Source organism: Macrotis lagotis, chromosome X (genome assembly GCF_037893015.1).
Source record: "Macrotis lagotis isolate mMagLag1 chromosome X, bilby.v1.9.chrom.fasta, whole genome shotgun sequence".
Taxonomy (NCBI): Eukaryota; Metazoa; Chordata; class Mammalia; order Peramelemorphia; family Peramelidae; genus Macrotis; species Macrotis lagotis.
In genome coordinates, this window is record NC_133666.1 from 582,352,547 (window position 1) to 582,377,471 (window position 24,925).

The window sequence follows — 24,925 nt, forward strand, 5'->3', positions numbered from 1 at the left end:
ATCGGATATGGGATAAGAGAGTGAGCAACAAAGGATGACAGGTTGCAAGAGAAGTTTGCCATAGAGGGTAAGATAATGAATTCATATTTGGACATGTTGAGTCAAAGTTACCTATGGGACATCCAGTTAGAGAAAGGAGATTGGAGGCTAAGGGAAAGGTTAGTGCTGGATGAGAAGATTTGAGAATTGTATGCATAAAAATGATCATTAAATCTATGGGAGCTAATAAAGTCACCAAGGGAAATAGTATAGAGAGAAAAGACAAGAGAAGAGAAAAGGAGGAATGGAGAGGCGAGATCACTGCTATCAAGCATGACTTGGTTTAAACTTGTCTTGTTCATAGTCCTGCTGCCTTAACTCCCTATCCCCACAATCTCCTCCTAAACCAACTAAAAAAAAGCACAGAAATTCATGCTGTCCTGCAAAAGACATAATTAAATTTTATAGCTCTTCTTCATAATGCTCCATGTAGGATATTGCTGTATAAAAGCAGCATGATGACCCTTCCCTGCCTTCTGTTAGGTCTTTCTCATTCAGTTTTTTTCCTCAGGTTTTAATGCAAAGCCAGAGGTACACTTGCACTGGCATGTACAGACTCAATTACTCTTTTTCTCTTAAAACACTCTGACTACAAATTAATTCTCCATTTTACACTATTGTTTTCTTGCTTTTACTAGGTCTCCAATATTTGCTTAGAAAATCTCTCCTTAAAAAGTGTAAAGATATCACTTGTAAAAAAATATTCATAGCAGCCCTGTTTGTGGTAGCAAAGAATTGGAAATCAAGTAAATGTGCTTTAATTGGGGAATGGATTAGCAAACTGTGCTATATGTATGTCATGGAACACTATTGTTCTATTAGAAACCAGGAGGGAGGGGAATTCAGGGAAACCTGGAGGGATTTGCATGAACTGATGCTGAGTGAGATGAGCAGAACCAGAAAAACACTGTACACCCTAACAGCAACATGGGGGCCATGATCAACCTTGATGGACTAGCTCATTCCATCAGTGCAACAATCAGGGACAATTTTGGGTAGTCTGCAATGGAGAATGCAATCTGTATCCAGATAAAGAGCCATGGAGTTTGAACAAAGACCAAGGACTATTACCTTTAATTTAGGGGAAAAAACTGATATCTTATTGTCTGATCTTGTTATCTCTTATACTTTATGTTTCTTCCTTAAGGATATGATTTCTCTCTCATCACATTCAATTTGGATCAATGTACAATATGGAAACAATGTAAAGACTGACAGGGGTCGGGGGAGGGAAATAAGATTAGGGGAGGCTGGCTAGGTGGTGCAGTGGATAGAGCACTGGCCCTGGAGTTCGAATCCAGCCTCAGATACTTACTAATTACCTAGCTGTGTGGCCTTGAGCAAGCCACTTAACCCCATTGCCTTGCAAAAAAGATTAGGAGAAAAATTGTAATACTCAAAATAAATAAAATCTTTAAAAAAAAGAAGCTAAAAAAAAGAAAAGAAAACCTTTCCTAGCCTCCCTTGAACTACCACTCTCCCCCCCCATCAATTTCTAGCTCTTCACTTTAGCTAAAATGATGAACACAGCTTTTGTAGGGGTTAATGGATATGTGGGATATGGCTGGGAAAGAATGTATGGAGCAGAATAAATCTGAGTTTTCACATTCCTTCTTCCTTCAGCAAGTGACAATGCCTGATGATGGAGACCTTAAGGCAAAAGTTCTTGACTTGGATACCATGGTCCTCCAAGAGATCTGAGCATAGGTTTTGAAGGTTCCATGAACTTGGACCTTTGGAAAAATAGGTTTTATTTCACTAACTTCTACCTAAAAATTAGAATTTTCTTGTTATAAATTTAAAAAATTTATTCTGAAGTATCAATAGGTTCTAACAGACTACAAAAAGGGGCCCATGACACAAAAGTGGTAAAGAGAAACACAAATGGAGAATTTTTCTTCCAATTAAATCTTTCAGTAAGCTTGAAGAGACATCTTCATGTTTTGAGTCTTAGAGTAGCCGTATGGTATATCTGATTCTTAAACAATTCTTACTCTGCAGTTTGTAAGGCTGCCAAGGCAGACCTAGTGTTCATGGTTGATGGATCCTGGAGCATTGGAGATGACAATTTCAATAAGATCATTAAATTTCTATATAATACTGTTGGTGCCTTGGACAAGATTGGAGTGGATGGAACTCAAGTAAGTCCCACCAGTCAGTCATACCAGTCCATCATTTTGTAAAACTAATGCCTATGAAAATGCAGTGATAAAGCCATTTTTTTGGTTATCATTGTTTTGAGAACACATATCTGAATACTCATTAATGTAGAGATCAGAAAGAAGAAAACCTTATCTGTTATGATGGTGCCAGATGAAGAGTGCAGAATTTGTTGTATTTATATGTGTGTATGTGTATTATATATATATATATATATATATATATATATATATAGATAGATAGATAGATAGATAGATAATGTCTCACCTGATGAATGATTCAATTCATTCTATTTCACATGATAGTGTTAAAAAAGTTAAAAAAAACTGACTTCAATGTAAAATTATTGACTCGATGTAAACATAAAAATTTAGTATTGGTTAAAAATATATAAAGTGCCAGGAGAACATGAGTTTGTAATTTAAAAAATATTTTTCTTTCCACATTGCTTTCTTAAAATTTATGTAATCTCATAAATACCAAAGTGAACTCTAATGAGCTAGTGGCCAAACATGGCATGGAACTGGAAATATAGTGATCTGAGCTTTTCTCAGCTCTAGGTTTCCAACCTTTGAAAAGTTATGTGACCTCTTTATACCTTGGTTTTCTGATGTATAAAATATGATTCTATCAGTTATTTGGAGGGTTTTTTCCCTCCATATTTTTCTTATGGTGGCTGGAATAATGAACTTCTTATCTCCATATACTATTTTCAGGGAAGGAAGTATTTTTGATTTGTTCTCAATTTTGATCTCTACTATATGACTTATTATGAAATATGTAAAATACCAATTGAATTTATTAGATAAATTAAGTATAAAATAAAGACTTATTGATCCTTGAAAATTGCTAACTAGTTTGAAGTAAAGTGTATACTTTCTATCCCCCAGGTATCCATTGTTCAGTTCACTGATGACCCCAGAACAGAATTTAAACTAAATACATATAAAACTAAGGACTCTCTCCTTGAGGGGATTAAGAATCTTTCATATAAAGGAGGAAATACAAAAACAGGTAAGTAAGAGCTCCAAAGAATGAATGATTATTACTTAATTATTGAGAACTTATTTTTTGAAGTCCACTTATTATTATTGAAACTCACATTCAGAAAAGTTTCACTAAAGGTTTCAAAATTTTTTGGTTGTTTTGATGAAAATCATTCTGAAAATGAGCTCTTTACTTTTTAAACCTCTTTCAGGAAAAGCACTTAAGCATGTTCGGGATGCCTTGTTTACTACTGAAGCAGGAACGAGAAGAGGTATACCCAAGGTTATCGTGGTCATTACTGATGGGCGATCACAGGATGATGTAAATAAAATTTCAAGGGAGTTGCAACTTGAAGGTAATTTTATATATATATATATATATATATTACATATATATATATATATGTAATGACAGTAGAAATAATTTGACTTCAAGAAATACTACTTAAACAACTACTATATGCAAAACCCTGTATTATTTTCTGGGAGATGTAAAAGGAGAAATGCTCCATTCCCTCATGAAGATTATAGTCTAGTAAGAGAATATGACACACACACACACACACACACACACACACACACACAAAACCATACTACAAATGATTTTTAAGAAATTCAGGAGGAGGGTACAAGCCAAGTGCTCTATAAGAGAAAGATCATATCTGATTTGAACAAGGGGAGGGACAAATCAGGGAAATGCTTTATGGACAGTGTGGAATTTGAGTTAGACTTTGAAGGATTTCAGGAAAGTAGAAATTAGAAGAAGAATTAGGGTATTCTAAGAATAGAGAACAGCATGACAGAAGGTATGGCAATGGTCCAGAATGAGATATGTAGAGGCTGGAAGAGAGTATAATTTGGTTAAAGTGTAGTAGATATGGAGATGAATGTTATACGACAAAGCTGGACAGTTAGAGTGTCATATCATAGGGAACCTTGAAAATCATGTTAAGAAATTTGACATTATAGGCAGTTGAGATTCAGTGGAAGGTCATAGAAGAATGATATGACCAAATGTAAATATGATGAAGACTACCTTGACAAGAATATGGACCAGGTCAGTAAGATGTGGGGAGAGAAAGTGGAGGCAGGTTTAAAGGTCATTAAACAGGGGCAGTTAGATGGTGCAGTGGATAGAGCACTGGTCCTGGGATCAGGAGTACCTGAGTTCAGATCTGGTCTCAAACACTTGTTAATTACCTAGCTGTGTGATCTTGGGCAAGTCAATTAATCCCATTCATTGCCTTGCAAACATTTTTTTTAAAGTTATTAAACTCCTTTTTTTTTTGCAAACATGTATTCCTGCTTGTTGATGCTTATTAAATTCATAAAATAAAAGGAACAACAAAAAAGATTATTGTAAATGAAAACAAAAGTAATAATAATGATGATAGTGAAAACCTTGATTAGAAGGGTAACAATGTGAATAGAGAGGAGGGTACAGATGCAAAGGAGATATAAAGGAAGAAATGATGGAAACTTGACAACTGATTGAATTTAAAGGTAAGGTAGAGGAAAAAATCAAACACCAAGTTTTCTAATGCCAATGAGGGTTTGAATTTCTGACTAAAATTAGATTTCTTTATTTCCTAAATCCAAACTCCCATAAAATTTGTAGTGTAAATATTATTTAAATTATTAAGTTGTTCTTGCTAGCTACTCCCTCCCTGCCTTTTAGATGTCTGAAACCATTCCCTCAATTGGCACACATACTATTATGGTTGGGAGAAGAGGGTAAAGGGTGGCTAACCTCATTTAACTACAAACACAGTGGTCTTCAGCAGAAACAAGTCAAGTCTTAGGGGCAGCTAGGTGGCACAGTGAAGGGGCAGCTAGGTGGCACAGTGTATAGAGCACCAGCCTTGGAGTCAGGAGTACCTGGGTTCAAATCCGACCTCAGACATTTAATAATTACCTAGCTGTTTGGCCTTGGGCAAGCCACTCAACCCCATTACCTTGAAAAATCTAAAAAAAAACCAAGTCAAGTCTTATTTTGCTTTGTGTTTTACCCTTTCACTTACAACTATTCAGAAATTAGGTCATAATTAGCTCAAACCAAAGGCACTAATAGCAGCAAAAAAAGGAATTCATACATATCTGATGAATTCTACACTAATAGAAAGGCAAAAAGAAAGCATATTGGGGGTCAACATTTCCATGTCCCACTATCTTTTCTCTTTATATGGTGTTCTCACATTGCTCTTCATGGGAATAGTGTCTCTTTTGGGGGTTGAGAACCCAGACCATCAACAGGCTATGGAAAGGGAATCTAGCTGAGCATCCTCCCAGCCCCCCACCCCCAAGAATGAATATAATTTTAATTCGCCTTGAGTATTAAACTTGGTTCTCTCATTGTTCTACAATCTATCATATATTACTTATGCCTCATTTTCTATTTCTTTTTGGGTTGGTTGGTTATTTTTAAGGCAATGGGCTTAAGCATCTTACAGAGGGTCTTACAGCTAGTGTCTGAGGCTTGATTTGAACCCAGGTTCTCCTGACTCCAGGATTAGTTCTCCATTCATTGTGCCACTTAACTGCCCCTCTAATTTTCTATTTCTGAAAAAATGGAGGGAGAAACTAAGTTCTCATCCAGGGCTAAGATTCTGTGACTCTACTCTATTCATACCAGAAGTCTTCTGATATTAAAATTTACAAGTATGAGATTGCTATTTATTTGTTTATCTAGACCTGTGATTATATTATTGTGGAAACACCTTCCAATGATACCAATAAGCAACTAGTCTGTAATTTTGAGTTTTATAGGACTTGTTGGGGCACTGAGAGATTAGGTGGACTATTCATGGTTGCATTGCTAGAATGTCTCTGAAGTAGGATCTAAAATCAGATCTTGATGATGCCAGAGCAGGTCTTCTGCCTACTCTGCAGCACCTCTCAAATTAAAATTATGTATTTGTGAGTATTGTGTTGTTATTGCTATTTTCAAACTACTTTAAATGCAAAATGAGTAGTGATAATGAAGTAAAATAACACTTATGTTTTCAAATTGGTACATGAATTTTGATGAATTATAATGAATATTCTCCTACTTCTTTCTAGTTATAGTGTTTAAACTTTGGACCAAAGAAAATAAAAGTGTAGGTGTTGATAGTCATATAATCCAATTCTTCCATTATATAATAAAGGAAATTAAAGCACAGTTACTTGTCTAAAATCACATAGGTAGGATACTAATCTTATTGGATTATAGGACCAAATCCAGTCCACCCTCCCTTCATTTTACAAATGAAGAAACTGATGCCCAGAGAGATTAAGCAATTTGCCTAAATTCACACTGGTGGTAAGTGGGGAAGCAAGATTCAAACTCAGGTCATTTGACTGCAAATCCAGTGCTCCTAAACAGAAACTAGCCAAGTCTTGTTTTGTTTGTATTTTCCCCTCCTCTTCAGACTAATCAGAAATCTGGTCTCCTTCTTCCACAGGCATCAGCATTTTTGCAATTGGTGTAGCTGATGCAGATTATGCAGAACTGGTTAGCATTGGCAGCCAGCCCAGTGCAAGACATGTCTTCTTTGTTGATGACTTTGATGCCTTTAAGAAGATTGAAGATGAACTGATTACTTTTGTCTGTGAAACTGCATCTGCAAGTTAGTTCTTTGAATCTGGGGCTGCTTATTCATTGGGTGCTTACAGGCTAAAGCAGTTAATCCTTATTAAATAATGAATCCCATACTGATGTGAGAATAATTGTCAACTTGACAAAGGCTTTCATAATATCTTTCATTGCAGATGTTACTTTTTATGGAAAAGAGCACATGGGAGTTTTACTGTATTTTTGTTCTTTGGGAGGTTTGGGTTGATAAAGACTTTTTCCTAATCAAATGGGTGCTGGCTTTAAAGACCAGCTTGATTTAAATAGCTCCTATAAATACTTTCAGAAAAATACCAGCATGTTTCTTCTCTCCCCATGCTCCCTCGTTTATTTTAATGGGTATCCTCCCCACTGGGGGGGAGGGGAATGTGTGATTTTGTGTGTGTGTGTGTGTGTGTGTGTGTGTGTGTGTGTGTGTTGTGTGTGTGTGAGAGAGAGACAGAGAGACACAGAGAGATACAGACAGAGACAGAGAGAGGCAGAGAGACAGAGAGAGAGAGACAGAGAGACAGAGGCAGAGACAAAGACTCAGAGACAGAGAAAGACTCAGAAACAGAGACAGACAGAGAGACAGAGAAAGAGACAGAGAGACAGAGACAGAGAGACAGAGAAAGACCCACACACACATGCAGAGATATATAGAGAGAGACAGAGACAGAGGGAGAGAGAGAGAGGGAGAGGGACAGACATTCAAGAGAATAGAATTCTGGAATTTTGCTTTTAATAGTGGTGGTTAATTGAAATGTTTGGTATCTTTGGAAAACTAGAGAAAATAATAATTTCATATGAATTGGGAGGCTTGAAAGTAATTCATCTTCAGAGAAATAATTTGACTTCTTTTGTAGATTAGGGGTACGAAGAGAGTAGAGGTGGGGAAAGTACATTTGAAATGTCTCTAAGTGACCTTCCCTTTTATTTTTCAGCTTGTCCTCTTGTCAGTAAGGATGGCAGCAGTCTTGGAGGTACAGTTTTATGGGCAGTGCCACTTTGCAAATCCTAGAAGATAAAATGAATCCTATCTCATGTCTATTTCAATAAAGCTCATTCTAATCTGGAGATGTATTTTCTGTTATTGTCTGTTCACTTCAACTCTGACATGTTCAAAATGTTATACTTTTCAGGATTTAAAATGATGGAGTTGTTTGGTTTGGTTGAAAAGGATTTTTCAGCAGTGGAAGGAGTTTCTATGGGACCTGGCACTTTCAATGTGTATCCATGTTACCAGTTACATAAAGATGCTCTGGTTTCCCAACCTACCAAGTATGTTCATTTCAACTTTGGAATATCAAAGTCATTGTTCTTTCAGATCTCAAAAAAAAGTTATCTCATGCCATCATCATCATGCTATGCTTGGGAAAGTTCTTGGTAAAATGATCCCAAATAAAATTGCAACAACAAAAATGTTTAACTTGTTTATTCCTTTGGAGAAAAGTTTACACATAGCCTTTAAATGCCTAATCTGTATCTGTTTTTGCCTCATTTTTCCTGTAAAGTTATTTATTTAATGTTCCACAAATATATTCTGTACATTAAAAGACTATATAACCTTACCAAAAATTTTTTTAAAAATGTGTATATACATAGGCTATTTGATAGCATAATGGTAAGAGTGCTTAGATTATTTGATGGTGTAGTGGGAAGAATTGAATTTGAATCCAGCTTCAGATACTTAGTGGTTCTGTGATCCTGGGAAAGTCATTTAACTTTTCTTATCATCACATTCCTCAATTATAATAGCACCTATCCCTCTAGGTCCTTATAAGAATCAAGTTAGTTATTATTATAAAACGTAGGGTAGCATTTATCCCCTCTTAAGGACTCCTCCTATCTTAGTGATATCTTTGCTATTGCTTCCAAATATTTCTATGTGTCTTCCACATTTAAAAAAAAATTCTCCGTAAACCTTCCCATCTGTCTAGCTGTCATTCTATATCTCTCCTTTTCCTTTCAACCTGACTCCTTAATTCTTGTTTCCATTTCCTCTCCTTGCTCTGTCTCTTCTATGCCCTTTTTATCTGACCTCAGACCTTATCATTCAAGTGACATTGATCTCTCCAAAGTTTTCAATGATCTCTTAAATGCCTTTCTCAGATGGCCTTTTCTCATTCTTTGCCTTCTCAAGTGCTCTCTTATCCTGAACCCCTCTGTGCTTTGACCCCACCTATCCTATTATTTGCTAGATCTTGCCATTTCTGTCTCTACATCTCTTACTTATGTCCCTTTCTCTCCACTCACATAGTCACCAACCTCATTAAATCTCTAATTGTTTCTTGACTGAATTATTGTCATAACCTGCTAATAAGTGTTGCTACCCCATGTCTCTCCCCTCTCCAATTTATCCTTCACTGAATCAGAAAAGCGATTTTCCTAAAGAATTCATCTCACCAAGTCACCCTCCATTTAGTGAACTCCATTAGTTAACTATCAACTTGCCTCAAACAACTATAAATTTCTCTGACATTTAAAACTCTTTACAACCTGATCCCTAAATAGCTTTCCAGCCTCTTACACATTACTCCCCTTCGTGGATTCTATAGTCTAGGTACAATGATCTAGTTATTCCTCTCCCCTCTCTGTGCCTCAGCACTAGCATCATTTACCTTGTCACTTTGGAATTACTGACTTTCTTGAAGATAGTCCAAATATCACATTATGAAGTCTGGTCTAACCTCCTTATGGCTAGCACCTTTCCCACCAAAGTTACCTTGTATCTGCTTTGAATATATCTTGTGTTTATATATGTATATATTATATATATGTATATGTGTGTATCTACATATTTATATGCTCTCTTTCCTATAGAACATAAACTCCTTGAGGGAAAGAACTATGTCACTTCTGTCTTTATATTTCCAGCTCTATCATAGTGCATGGCATATAAGGTCTTTGATAAAGACTTGAATGATTCTTAATTTAGTCAGATTGAAATGGAAAAAAAAACCGAGTTCTTTCCAGTTTTATGAAAATGCAATTCCATCTAAAATGATATATTTCAGAACAATGTTATATTATGGTAATTTACAAGGTCCATCCACGTTCTTTTATTGTGGTCTCATAATAGATATTATTGGAAATAATTTTGGACTTTTATTTGGAGATTTTTATTCTCTTAGCATTTATTATTAAATCTCTAGAACTCATATTGACATCTGAGATGATTATCTCCAGAATTTAACATTTTAGCTAGTAGAGGTATCTTGGTGAGGTGTAGTTACAGTAGTTGAATAATACTGCTCTGAGAGATCTAAGTTGTAGTATTTTAGCATTTGAAGGATTACAGGATCATAGAATCATTGAGGTCATCCAGTCCCACAATCTCATTTTACAGATTAAGAAACTGAAGTCTAGAGAAGTTATCTACTGAAGTAGTAAGACAGTCAGACCTCAAGCTCTTCTGTCTTCCAATTGATTCCTTTTTTTCACCATACAAAGGGACTTTAAGATCCACTCCCTAGTTTATTTACTAAATAGAACTACAGAAACTAATGAAAGATTTTCTGCATAAGGCAATAAGGGCCTTAATGGGAGTGGGTGGCTAAAGAAATGGAATTTGAAGATTTAATGCATGGTCCATTCCCAGTCTCAAATACACAAATTTATCTCTAGATACAGTTATTGTTTAAAATGTTGTGACTTTCTATCTTTTAACAGATATTTGCATCCAGAGGGACTGCCTTCAGACTACACCATCTCTTTTCTATTCCGCATTTTGCCTGATACTCCACAAGAACCATTTGCTCTCTGGGAGATTTTAAATAAGGACTCTGACCCACTTGTTGGAGTCATCTTAGACAGTATGTATTTGAACCTGGATTTGTGTGTGTGTGTGTGTGTGTGTGTGTGTGTGTGTGTGTTTTCAATTATTTGTGCATGTGTATGGATATCATTTTATAAAAGAAATTTTAAAGGCTAGATGTTGTGCTATTATCTGTACTTTCTATCCATGCAGATATCAGTGATACAATGTAGATTATGACCTTTTCTCACCAGAGCAAAGGATCTTCATTAGTTGCCACAGTCCAAAAATGTATTATGTGGTAGTTATCATTTAGACTGTGAACCTTCAGGCTAGTCCTCATTTAATCATCTGTTGTGAGAGTTTGGTCTCCCCAGAACCTAGAGTCCCTGTCTCTATAATGAGGCATCAGAGGAGCATTTTAAATACTCTACATACACTAATTCTTAAACAGAAGAGTCACTTTCTATCAATATATAAACTTTGGTTCTCTCTATATATATTGCATTTCAAAGGCATATGACCTAGTAGGGTTTGGAAAGGCTTAAAGTCCTGACCATAAACTTTGGATTCTAGGGTAACAAAGCAAAGGCTCAGCACTGCCACATTGATCATTTAGTTTTCAAATTTTTGACTAATGGCAAGCCATGGAACAAAGGAAAATACAAAATGGCCCTCAATCCTCTGCAGTTTTTTTTAGTAATGGTGTCTACCCTTAGAACAGTTGGAAAAGGGAATAGGGAGTAGGGTGAGGGGGGTATAAGAATGATAATTTTTAATCTTGGACAAATACTGGTAAAGCATTTATTAGATGCTTCCTGTATACCAGGAACCATGCTACAAAAATTGCCCAGGATGGGCAATTATGTAAAGTCCAGAATGCAGGTCATTGACAGTGAAGAGCATAGATCTATTAAAGCATAAGATTTATGGAACCCAAAAATATATATTATTAATATAAACTATACTGATAGTATATATCAGCTGTTGAATTTTAAGCTTTGAAAAAATTAAAATGGATGTGATTTCATAGACTCATTGCCTCAGAAGAGAGAAAGGTGGCAGAATAACTATCTTTCCTAATCCTATCTGTAATAAACTACTTTAGAATATACAAAGTAGGTTATTAATAATTATTCTTTTGCCTATCCTTGGAATATTGACCTAGATGCAGTTTATAATTAAATTATAATGATTAATTTATAATTATTTATAATTTAAAAATTGATGCTATTTCATCGTTCCATCTTGGATTTTTCTCTTTGTATTCAAGTAGCAAGGAAAGTATCTGGCAGTGGGAGATACTTAATAAATAATTGAATCGAATTGCAGTGAAATGGTGTATCTTGGAAGTATCTTGGAAGTAGTCTTAATCACTAATCAGTTCAGTTGCATGAACTGATGAAATGGAAATTGTGAATATTATTTTTATCAGAATTATTGATTTGCAACTCTTACCCTCACTATGCATCTTTCAGGCCTGGGTTGTGGGGAGGAACAAGTGATGTTAGCAAGGTAAAGTGGAAAGAATATGGATTTGAATTGCCTTAGAATCTGCATCCTGTATTGACTATTTGTGTGAAGTTCACAAAGGCTTATTTGGAGGTTAGACTTGGATATATCCAAACTCCTTGTAAAAACGATTGAGATTTTGATGGAAGGAAAACAGTAAGTGAACAGCTGAGAGTGATTTCATTTTCATGAATGAATAGCAGCCTAAATGCATCCTAGAGAAAATAAAAGAACTTATGAATAGCAAGGGCTTAGTAACCTTTTTGTCCTTATCTCTAAGTTATGTTTCAATTTAGTTTCAAAGGCAGACATCAATCTCCTAAGATGGGGGAGGGGGAAGAGAAATCACTCACCTATTTTATGATGTATTCATTTTAATTATGTTTGTTTTTATTATATTCATATAATGATCATTTTCTTACCAAACAGATGGAGGCAAGACAATTACCTACTTCAACTATGACTACCAGGGGGATTTTCAAACTGTAACCTTTGAAGGGCCTGAAATTAAGAAAATATTCTATGGAAGTTTTCACAAGGTCAGCTATAATTTTTATTATTACACAGTATTGGTCAAAGCAAGAGAATTAATAAAATGTATGTGTTAATGTGTGCTGTGTATGATGTTGTAAGAACATAATGTGTTTATGTATAAAGATTTAGATATAAAACAAGGCAACCTTGCCAGAAAGATCTAACATCCCTACTATGAAAATATCATCTATAGCTACAGAACAAAAATACTCATATGTTGAATGGAAAGGATTGATGGTCTCTTTAATTACTTCTTCACACACAGATGAAAATATTTGCAGTTGAGGTATCTTGGAAGGTGGTCTATACACATATACACACAAACACACATACATACACACACTCACACATGACACATGCATGCAAGCACATATGTTAACCCCTCCAGTCTCAAAAAAAGTCATCCAGGAAGCTTAATAAAAATTCTTTGTCCTTATTTTTAAAAACTTGGCATCTGCAATCTAATCCCATTAATTACACCTTCATTATTTTATAAAACAAGCTCCATAGAAAAAAATACAGATTTAAAATTGGAAAGAACCTTAAAAGTCATCTGGTCCAACCTCATCCATTTTACAGATTAGAAAACGGACTCAGAAAAAATTGTCCAGACACATAGAGAGTATGGTTTAGAAAGGCTGAAAACTGAACTTACAGCACATTACTTTAAGTTCAGTACTTTTCCCACTGTATTATACTAACTCTACTTCCACTAAAAAATAATTATGACTCCACTAGAACACACAAGCAGAATCTTTGACATAGACATCTAAAAAGCTATCCATTGTACCATGGAGTTATATGGAAAGGTGTCCTTTTTGACTTCTCATTTTTTTCCATGTGTTTAGTGAAGGATTGTCTTCCTGAGATTCATTGCTATTGTTTAACATATGGGCTGTAAATGGAAGAAGGCTCCCTAATTAACACACACACACACACACACACACGTTAAAAATCAAAAAAAGTTCTTTAGCTCTCCTAACTCAGAATGAAATTAAAATAGTTTAAAATCTTAAGAGAGGCACAGGATTCAGAACACAGGAGTTTTAAGTTCTCACTCTCACTTAACTCTGCTCAAGTCGGACCCCATTCAGTCAATAAAGAGGGCACAGAACTGTGGCTGTGTAATCCCTTTAGATTGTAAACTCCTTGAGTTCACGGATTGTTTTTTGCCCTTTTTATCCCCCAATGCTTATGACTCCAACTTTTATAATAAATATTCCTCAATCAGTTTACACTTTTCATTAGTAGCATTTAGTCATTTGGTATTTTTTTTCATAAGCATTCATCTAACTCTTATGTGATTTCTTTTTAAGATATGGCCCATGGTACCCCAACAACATTTTGAAGCTTAGAAAAGAGATGAATTAGGGGCCAAATTGATAGCTGTCTTCAATTATCTGAGAAAAATGTCTCTAATTTTGTTTGACTTGGCAACAGAGGGCAGACAAGGAACAATGGGAGGAAACAGTAGAAAGGCTGAGTTTAACTTAGGAAAAGGGAAAACTTCCTAACTTTCAGAACTGCCCAAAAGTAGAATGGGCTGCCAAAGGGCCTAGATTGACCCTCTTCCCTGGAAATCTTCAAGCAAAGACTGAAATAACAACTTGCTAGGGATTTTTAGAGGGAGAATTTTTCATCAAGAACAGATGAGGAAAAGTCTTCTGAGATTCCTTTTACTACTAAGATTCTGTTATTCTTATCTCTTGTTTTCTTACTCTGTCATAATCTGAATTTGGAATGAAAATTGAAAGTTTCAGAACTTTCATCAATGAAGTTACCAATCTTGATTTCAGAGAATTTATGGTAAAGAATACCTCTTACCCCATGACAGGGAAGTGGTAGACCATAAGCTGAAATGAAACATATCATTATCAGTCATTGCCAAATTGTTTTACTTAATTGTAGCTATAAGAGAGAATTCTATTTATACAACTGTGGGGAGGGGCAGGGGTTAGAAATCATAGGAATGGGACAAATAGGGAGGTAAAAAAAGAACATCTATAAAAGTTTATTTTTAATTGAACAAAAATTGCAACAACATAATTAAAATATTTCTTTTTCATATTTAGATTTGAAGTTGAGGGCCATATTATCAGTACTGCTCTTAAAAGCCTCATAGAGGCAATTCATGGCTAAAGGTGTTTCCTTTAGTGGCCTCTTTTCGTTTACTCTCATTTTCTCCTAAATTCTACTTGGCATTGAATTTTTTTTCCTGGTCAGAATCTGGAGCACAGCTCCAAAGGAAAGTTTGAAAGAAAAAAAGCACTACATTTGAAATTTCACAACTCTTAAAAAGCTAGCCAACGATATCCTGTGAAGTATGATGAACTTGTAATATTCATTCCAAAGAAACTTTTTATTTTCTGAACCTTAGGTAAATTTTAAGTTCCATATACATTGCCAGCAAAACTAAGAGGCATAGAATAAGTGAGGATAATTAGAAAAAAGTCTTCCTGAAAGCCACAAACTAAAGCCAGGTTCTTTAAACTGTGCAAGAATTCCTTTCCTCTTATCCCTGTACCTCCATCATAAAACTTCCAACGTACTGCCCCTGTTTAAAAAATATATGCACCCAACAAAGTTGAGAGCACACTAAATTTTTCAAAATTCAGTCCTATTTCCTCCATAACTAGAATCATCTCTTAATTGATAACTTTTTTCATTTCTGATTGAACATTGTTAATTTTAGTCATATACTTTTTTGCTCTATAGTTTCTCTTTCAAGTAGTTATTTCAACTTAATTCTCTGATAATACTTACTTAAATGTGCTTCTGAGATTCCTTTTGTAAAGTGAACTCTCCTTTCATAATATGAATCGATGCTTTCTAGTTTATGAGCTTCATAAGTTTTGATTATTATGAATTGGGTTTTCTGAAAGTACTGTGTTACTATGTTGATATATGGCAAAAGGTTTTTAGCCTTGAAATCAAGAAAGGAATGGAAGTGAGGCTCTCCAAATGATTTTTAGCATCAAGTTTTGCAATTTAAAATATTTTTGACCTTTTGGATTAAGTTACTTTTAATCACAGAATCTGAATTGATCATAATCTAGTACCTAAATCCCAAATTGAACAAATTGTCTTACAGCTTTTGCTTAACTATCTCAAATGAAAGGAAACTACTTCCCTCCTAAGGGAACCCATTCTGATTTTGTTTTTTTTTGGTTTGTTGTTTGTTGTTTTTTTTAGTTTTTGCAAGGCAATGGGGTTAAGTGGCTTGCCCAAGGCCACACAACTAGGTAATTATTAAGTGTCTGAAGCCAGTGATCTAGCCACCCCCATTCTGATTTTGTATAGCTCTGTTGCAATTTTTCCCAATTTTCCCAATTTTATTTTTTTAAATCAATTCTACCTATGTCCTCTGAAGCTAAGAAGAATCTGACTTCCATACATCAGCCCTTCATATACTTGAATTCAGCTTGCATATCTCTCCAAGTCTTCTCCAAATGGCTAAACACAACTTTTTTTTTATATTTTCTCTCATATGGCATGATTTTAAGGGTCTGTGTCATCTTGGTCTCTCTTCTGGACTATCTCTAGTCTCTGACTTTTCCAAAATGTGCTTTCCTGAACTGAACACATTATTCCAGATGTGATTTGACCACATTATCATCGGCATCTTTTAATGCAAACTAAAAATCTCATTAACTTTTTTGGCAGCTGTACCATACTGTTGACTCATTCATTGCGAGCTTGCAATCCATTAAAACCCTGAGATCTGATTTAGATGATCTGCTGTCTAGACACATCTCCCCCATTTGTATTTGTAATGTTGATTTTTTAACCCCAATGTATGATTATATATAAATAAATATATGCATACATATGTATGTATGTTGTTATTACTGTTGGGTTGTTTTCAGTCAGTTCTTACTATTTTTGATTCCATTTGGGATTTTCTTGGCAAAGATACTGAAGTGATTTGCACTTTCCTTCTTCAGATCATTTTATGGATGAGGAAACTAAGGCTAACAGAGTTAAGTGATTTGGTCAAAGTCACATAGCTAATAAATATCTGAGGTTGAATTTGAACTCAATAAAAATGAGTCTTCCTGACTCCAAGCCTGGCACTTTATCCTAGCTGCTTATGTATGGCTGTATGCATGTATACATATGTGCATGAATGTGATATTATATTATATCATAGCATATCACATCAGGTCATAGCATATCACATCATTTATCATATATTATTTCTTACTAGATTTGGTGCAGTGTTCTAGCCTACAAAAATCTTTTTGAAGACTGTCTCTGTCATCTAGTTCTTCCTAATGCCATTAATTCCAGAATCTCAAGGTTTGAAAGTGTGCCAAAGGTCATTTAATTTAGCCAGTGTCCAAAAGAATCCCCTTTACAAGGTGACATCTGATAAATGTATTTGCCTGAAGATATCTAGTAAGGGGAACCCACCATCTCTTGAAGCAATATATCCCATTTTTCAATAGCACTCATTATTAGTTTTTCTCTCTCTCATAAAGCCTAAATTTTCCTCTTTGCAGTTTTCTCTCATATTCTATACCTGTATACAACTTGTTGAAAAAATCTTTAAGATGTACAGAGAAAAGAACAAATCACTAAGGTGCTCTCTTAAAGACACCTTTCAAGTTGATATATTACTTAATGTGGGATTCAGCTTTTAGATCATTTCTGAATTCACATAATTGTACTATTATTTAGCTCATAGCTCTCTGTCTTACCCATAAGATTCAGTCAAGTATTTTGCTAAAATATTGAAATGCTAGGAATTTTGAAAATTTGGTACATTCTATTCTATGAACCAGAACCTATTAGATCATATACAAATATCTTACACAAATCTTCAGTTGCCCTAATGACAAGATGAATTCTCATGTCGTAATCCTTAGCAGAGCAGAATATTTGAAAAGGTATACATACATTGCATTCTGTCCAGTAGCATGCAAGTTCTTTGAGAGTAGGTATTATTTTATTTTTGTTTGTCCAGTGTTTAGTATATGTAAATGCTTAATAAATATGTGTTTACAGGAGTGGAATGAAATGATATTAAAAGTCTGTCAGTAATTTTTTTTTCTTTTTTTCTTACCTGAACTTTCTTTCCCCCCCCCTCCAGCTGCATATTGCTATTAGCAAGACTTTGGCCAAGGTATTCATTGACTGCAAGCAAGTGGGTGAAAAGTCAGTAAATGCATCTGGCAATATCACTTCTAATGGCGTGGAAGTCTTGGGGAGAATGGTCAGATCCAGAGGACCAAAGGAAAACTCGGCTCCAGTAAGTGAAAAAAAATAAGTGAGATTGCAAGAAAATTTCTGGGACCCATGGAAATGTGTGATTGCTGTCAATTTTGTTCTGTGAAGTTAATATAATGTTTTATGTTTCCCTCAGTCACTTATATAGAAGGACCAAGCCTGTCAATCGACCCAAAAATTATAATTTGACTTTGGAATAAAAATTTTCATCCTACTATTTCTCTTTTCTTCGCTATATGTATTAAAATATGTAATATGTCAATTGATACAGATTGGTCCTTGAAGGCATTTTTAAATCCTGTTCCTTCTAATGTTAATCACTCAAACAAGGCCCTCTGTCATCATGAAGCCTTGCCTCTCCTTCTGGCTCCTGTGTGAGCTCCTTCTCCTCTGATCTTTAACATGTATATCGTTAGAGAACAGATTTTTTATAATTGTGGATCTTTTTTCAGGGGAAACACATCCAGTGCTCTTTCATAGGTCAAGGATAGGAGAAGGAAAAACTAGCTTCCATGACCTAGACAGTAATCCTGCCTCTGTTTCTGAGGCAGGAGCCTCCAGGATAAAGTGAACTTCTTTTCTAAATTCATCTTCTCAGTCTTCAAACTTTAAGCTAAGAAAGTAAAATAAAGATTCTGGACTCCACCTTAGCAATGGGGGCTGCATTCCCATGGCTTCATTAACATTAACAGTTAATTCAGAACTGAGTTTTAATGGGATCCAAGTTTATATAGCTATGAAAGAGCCATGAGAATACATCTTAACCTTTGATGTATCTTTGGTGGAAAGTCAGCTTTCTCAAAGGTTGGTTGAGAAGTTTGTCTACTGGTGTCATGAAAGCTAACATGAGGAAAATTTTTACTAGGTGGGCCAAAATGTATATGTGTTTAGGCCGTACTTTTTTTTCTGACAAGTTGTATCTTTCATGATGTAATGAGGAATTTAAATCTTGTAGGCTTTCAGTTGGCCAAGGAAGCACATTCTTTTCATTATCTACATAGTAAAATCCTGAACACCCTTTTACATCACACAATAACACTACCTGTTCACTGCTAATTAGGATTTATTTAAAGTTATTCCTTAATTAGAGCTAATAGGCATTTCATCTGAACAAGTAGTTTTAACAAAACTATTATAGGAGTTCTACTGATTGAAATAATTTCTGCTTTTCCCTCCAAAAATCCCCAAATTACTGGGGAGATAAGTTAAAGCTTACCAGGCACAAAATTAAACTCACTATCTTCTCCCCAGAGCCATCCAACCTGGGCAGGTCATCCAGATCATACCCTTTTTCATGCATTTTCACTGGTAATTGCCAGATAGATGGCATAGAGTACAAGACTTGAAGTCAGATAGATCTGAGTTCAAATCCTGATTCAAATTTTTTTAACTGTGTTATCCTAGGAAAATCCCCTGGCCTCTTTAAGCCTCAGTGTCCTCATCTGTAAAAGTGGAATTAATAATAACAGTTGCCCATCAGGGTATTTATGTAAAGTGCACTGTAAATATTAAAACTCTATATAAATGCTTTATTAGCTGTCTCCCATGGCTACAGTTTTTCCAACTTTCTTCATCTGAATGAGATTATTTTAAGTTTACCTTGTATATATCTTATTTGTTTGTAGTTTTTTGCATATTGTCTCCCTCATTAAGGAAAGTTCCCTAACAGCAAGTTAAATAAATACAACTAAGGAAATATTGTTGTTGAAATGAAAGAGAGAAGTTGCTCAGTATGTTAGAGAAAGCATTGAATTTAGAGTTTGTAAGGCCTGGGTTCAAATACTGTCTTGTATGCTCACTAGCTAGTCAAATAAGTTAACTTCCATAGGGCTAAATTGCCTCATCTGTAAAATGAAAGAGTTGGATTCATTGACCTCTAAGAACCTTTCCAGCTCTAAATCTATAATCCTGGGAAGAGAATTGAACTAATTATCACCCAATTGCTTCATGAATTTTTTTTTCATTCTGCCTTACCATTATCAGCATGTTCCATGCATGGAATAGATAGCATTCCAGCCCCATAAATCACACTTTTTCCTAATTGCACCACTTACATAAAACTTGGACTCCAAATGTCTAGACAATCATCTATGAAGGAAAAACAAAAAAGGTCTTTGGAACTCAGGCCTCTGGATCACAAAATTTGTACCCTTGCCACAATAGAAAAGCAATTCAACAGAGTTCCTTCTGTGGTCCAATTCCTGCAATAACAGACAAAAGGCAAATTTACAGCAGTCACTCATCAAAGGACTTCTTTGTAAGGGCAACAGAAGAGAAATAGTTGCTTTTGTTTGAACCTAGCAGCCTATAGAGGATTACTTAGTCGATTTGCAAACTGCCCACTCATCAAACAATTTGTGTTGAAATGGACTCTGTCAAAGAGGGTCTTGGGGCTCAAGTCTATCTCTCTGAGGAGTGAAGCATCTTCATTGTCGGGGAGACAGATAACTCTAAATTCATTTCTCAAACTGTGGCATGCATAAGCCACAAATTAAGATGTTTAAGTCCAAATCTTGCTGTCATAGATAGGAGTTGAATTTTTTAAATTTTAGGCTTATGCCTGTTCCTTTATTTTCTGCTTTAATAAGCTGGAGTTGGAAAGGAGAAGGAGATGGAGAAAATATGTAAATATATGATTACTCCAGATGGAAAAATGTAGATCTGAGAGGGTTCAACAGCTACCAAAAAACCCCTGTGGCTCTTTGGATCCTGACTGAATTTGAAATGAGTCCCCAAGTACTAGTGTTCATGGACAGCCCTAGAGATTTAGCCTTACTTCATGCCTCCCTCTCCTCCCAACAAATTCGTTTCTGAGGCATTTGGGTGGAGCAAAGATGAATAGGTTTAGTGGGAGAGTAACTACTGTATTGAATTCACACATTCTTAGATGGAAAACCACTTGCAGATGAAATCTCAGCAGGCAAGATTTTATAAGAAATGGCTTCCTTCTCTACTGGGATTGAAATAACAAGCAGGTCTTAACTTAGCTGTCAAAACACATATTCCTGGAATCTTAGACAATTCATATACCATGTCTTTGACCCTGGCCATCCATTTTATTTTTACTTTTTTATCCTACTCTGTTAGCTAAAAGGATAAAAATGCCAATAATTAGGGCGGTGCCTAGACATTTGTGAGCCTGTAACAAAACTTAGTCTCCCTTCCCTATACCCCCATTCTCTTCCAGTTCCAGGCATCACTTATTCCAGACATATTTATTAAGCATCTGTTATTTGTCTAGCATTGTGCTACATGTTCTGGGAAATATAGGAATAGGGACTAGATCAGTGATTTTAGTGGTATATGGGGTTTCTCACTCTACCGCATTAGTACTTTCTCTGCAATATATAGCCTTAATGAGAGCACTGAAAAATTAAGGGGCTCTCCCAAGGTCACACAGTCAATATGTATCAATAGAAGACTTGTACCCATGGCCTTCTGGCTCTGAGATAAGTTCTCTATGTATTACATTACATTTCCTGCATATTTACTATGCCATGTTGTTTTGTCCAAGATCATATAATGAGTCAACTGTTATTGTTTAGCCATGACCCCATACTGTCCATGGGTTTTTCTTAGCAAAGATACTAGAGAGGCTTGCCTTTCCTTCTCTAGTTCATTTTATAGAAAAAAAAACAACTGAGACAAATTGGGTTAAGTGGTTTCCCCAGCAGGATAATATAGCTAGTAAGTCTCTGATGTCAGATTTGAACTCATCTTCTGACTCCAGGTCCAGTGCTCTAACTAACCAAGTCAACAAGCTGCCTTATTTCCTTTCATTAGAATTTGAATTTCTGAGGACAAAGACTGCCTTGTTTATTTGTATTTATATAATCAGCACTTGACATAGTTCTTGGAACATGCTCTATCTATTTATCATCCTCTACGTGACATTTTAAAGATAAATTTATAATAAAAATGTTTGCTTCAACTATAAGAACTATATTGCAAATATCTTTTTTTATATTCTCCTAATACATGAAAGAAAATACAGTTTAAAATTGTATATGAAATAGGGATCATTAGAAAATGAAGACATTTTACATTATTATTTACCATAATAATAGACCAGTTAACACGAGGATGTGCACACGTGTGTGTGTGTGTGTGTGTGTGTGTGTGTGGTGTGCGATGAGTGTATCTATATCAATAAGATCACAAATTCCCTTAAATATGGGAATACAGACATAAACATATCATAGGTGTACGTAGAAAGTAGATTGGGTATACTTGCACTACCTGGATGAATATTGCCATTTGCTCATTTCCTTCCCCTTAGTGAAAGGACCAGTCACAATGTTGGGATGGAGCATACTCTGATACAGGAGTTTGTATATGTATTCTAACATTTTAATTTTCTAATGGAGCTGTGATTTCTATAATCTGAGTATTCCCTCCAGGAATACATATCACAACTCATCCTTGTCTGACATAGTTGTATCTGCAAATATTTGCATATATAGTTTTTGAAATAAAAGAATGTTAGAACATTTATTTTATGGATTTTCAGGAGTACATATTCAAATAAGGGAGAAAAATCTCTGAGTGAATGCAGTAAATGCCAACACTATAGATACTTACAAAAATATGAAATGTGTACAAAGGAAGCATCATTCATTTCATCCAACATAAATCAGAAAAGATAGCACCTAATTTTTAAATGGCAGGATTGATTTTATTGAGCACATTTAACAATAGAGTTAAGCAAGACAGATGATAAATTAGTAAATAACTCTACAGTTTCTCTAAAAACTCTTAGCTATTGTATATTTTTTCCTAGGGATTCATTTCAATTGCTGATATTTTATCATTTAAGATGGTTGAGTGGTATAAATTTTATTGTTTAAAAAATCTTTCTCCAGGAAGAATGATGCATCTTAGAATTATTAAACATAAATCAGAAATTATTATACATGAAATGCTTTTTTTCCATTGAAGGCTCCATTCCAAAATAAATAACCTAATCTCTTTTGGTACACACTTAATTGAGTTCATCTGATGGTTTCTTCTAGTGGATCCTAAATGTTCTCAGCAAAGCAGCATCCTTAGGTAAATCCAGAGTTTCAGTATTCAGTAACCAAAAGTCTTGATTCCTTGAAAAAAAGAAACCATAAGAAAAATTGAGCCTAGGGATTAACAGTACTCAGATTTCATAATTGCAATCTGTCCTGTTGCCAGGAGTTTCCTCAACAGGATCTTTAACAGATTAAAATGATCTTCACTCAGAAGTAGTTGGAAATAAGCTAATGATCTGCACCATCATGATGAGGATCCATCCATGATAATATAATACTTGACTTTTCAGTGACTCCTACATACTGAAGGATTCCATTGTAAAAGAAAGATATGGGAAGTTTTTATATCAAACTTCATTGAAATGCCAATTTTCATTCTATGTGTCCTTGGTTTTTCATTATTTGTTTATATTATTAATAATCAGCAGGAAATGGATTTAAAATTTTGTTGTATATTTATATGCTATAAACATAGATTTGTTCTCATATTTATATATAAGAATTTTCTTATTTGGGGAAATACTGATTTACTAAACTTTGTCTAAAAAGACCTTTGTCTACTTTCATGCTTACAAATATGTGACTGTTTCTTAATGTATACATGGTTTTAATCATAAATTTCTCTTATTTAATAAAGTTTCTGTTTCTGTTTCTTCTTTTTTTTTTACAATTTGCTTAATCACAGTTCCAGCTTCAGATGTTTGACATTGTTTGTTCTACTTCATGGGCCAATAAAGACAAATGCTGTGAACTCCCAGGACTGGTAAGAAGTCTACATTTTTCATCTACTGTATCTTTTTAAAAATCAGAATTCATTAATATTATATAAATTGCTCTTAAGAGGAGGTTTATTCTCTGTATGATATATACCCTTTCTCTTTCCATGAGAACACAATCTGAATTTGAATGCAAGTCATTTATTCTTGGGGCAGAACTGTCATAAGAATTGGTTCTCAGGGCGGCTAGGTGGCATAGTGGATAAAGCACCGGCCCTGGAGTCAGGAGTACCTGGGTTCAAATCCGGTCTCAGACACTTAATAATTACCTAGCTGTGTGGCCTTGGGCAAGCTACTTAACCCCATTGCCTTGCAAAAACCTAAAAAAAAGAATTGGTTCTCAGTTGACTGGTTTTTGTCTTTTTTTCTTGATCAAATGACATCATCATGTTGAGTCCAGGTGCAGTGACTGACACTAATCAGATCCATACCATACAAGCTTGGGAGACTATTACAGAGTAGGCACAAATGAGCCACATGAACTGGTAATTACTCAACAGTCAAGGGACATAGGGAGAGATAAATAGATGTAATAGAGATGGGTTTGAGATGACAGTGGTTTCTGGAAGTAGTGTAACTTTAAGTGGATTTCTGTTCAAATGTTTCTGCCCGGAATTCAATCTTCTTTAGAAAGCCTCTGTTCTAATACCTCTAGCCCTACCAGGGTACTTTGGTGCAATTTACTGAATCAAAATTTAACTTGAAATGGAATCCTGGGTTGCTTATTGGCTGTTAGAAAACATGAGATGGTAGTATAGCTATTAACTCTTTATTACCCATGAGGAACCTAACATTTTGCCATTATAGGGCTTGTTTATGGGATCATTAAAAGCACAGTGTAATTTCTCAAATGTGATCTTCTTCCTTCTATTCTGGGTTCAACTCTTTGTCTAGCTACAATACGTGAATAAGATGGCTTTTGCCATAATTACTATCAAATGTCATTCAGACAATTATTTATTTACATACACACATACATACATAACACACATATGGTTTCTGGTAGATAATACACTAAGTAAATAGATTCATGCCCCACCTTTTAGATGCAAAATTTCTCAAAGTCTCAAGACTTAATGAAGAAAGAAGTGGATGTGAACTTAACCCCCATTGTCTTGCAAAAAGCCATAAAAAAAATGAGTGGATGTGAGGAAAAAGTAGTACATAATGGAAAGCATCTTGACTGAGGACATTATTGACCTTCCAGGCATCAAGGTTCTTAACTTAGGAATCTTCCTGGAATCTTCATTCTCTCCTTACAGTCAAATATCTAATTAACTATCAATTGCATTTAGTTCTTCTATAATGTGACATACCTGTTAATA

General features: G+C 35.0%; 1 protein-coding gene across 3 annotated transcripts in view; it reads left to right on the plus strand.

The window, feature by feature from the left end:
- COL14A1 (collagen type XIV alpha 1 chain) overlaps positions 1–24,925 on the plus strand; it is a 265,288-nt gene that overhangs the window by 157,038 nt on the left and 83,325 nt on the right. For all 3 annotated transcript variants that reach the window (XM_074201475.1, XM_074201474.1, XM_074201476.1), the window contains 10 exons: positions 2,041–2,180; positions 3,090–3,213; positions 3,398–3,541; positions 6,629–6,793; positions 7,722–7,760; positions 7,920–8,058; positions 10,450–10,592; positions 12,476–12,585; positions 17,673–17,831; positions 23,510–23,587. In XM_074201475.1, the coding sequence (XP_074057576.1) occupies positions 2,041–2,180; positions 3,090–3,213; positions 3,398–3,541; positions 6,629–6,793; positions 7,722–7,760; positions 7,920–8,058; positions 10,450–10,592; positions 12,476–12,585; positions 17,673–17,831; positions 23,510–23,587 (1,241 nt within the window). The remainder of the gene's footprint in view (positions 1–2,040; positions 2,181–3,089; positions 3,214–3,397; positions 3,542–6,628; positions 6,794–7,721; positions 7,761–7,919; positions 8,059–10,449; positions 10,593–12,475; positions 12,586–17,672; positions 17,832–23,509; positions 23,588–24,925) is intronic.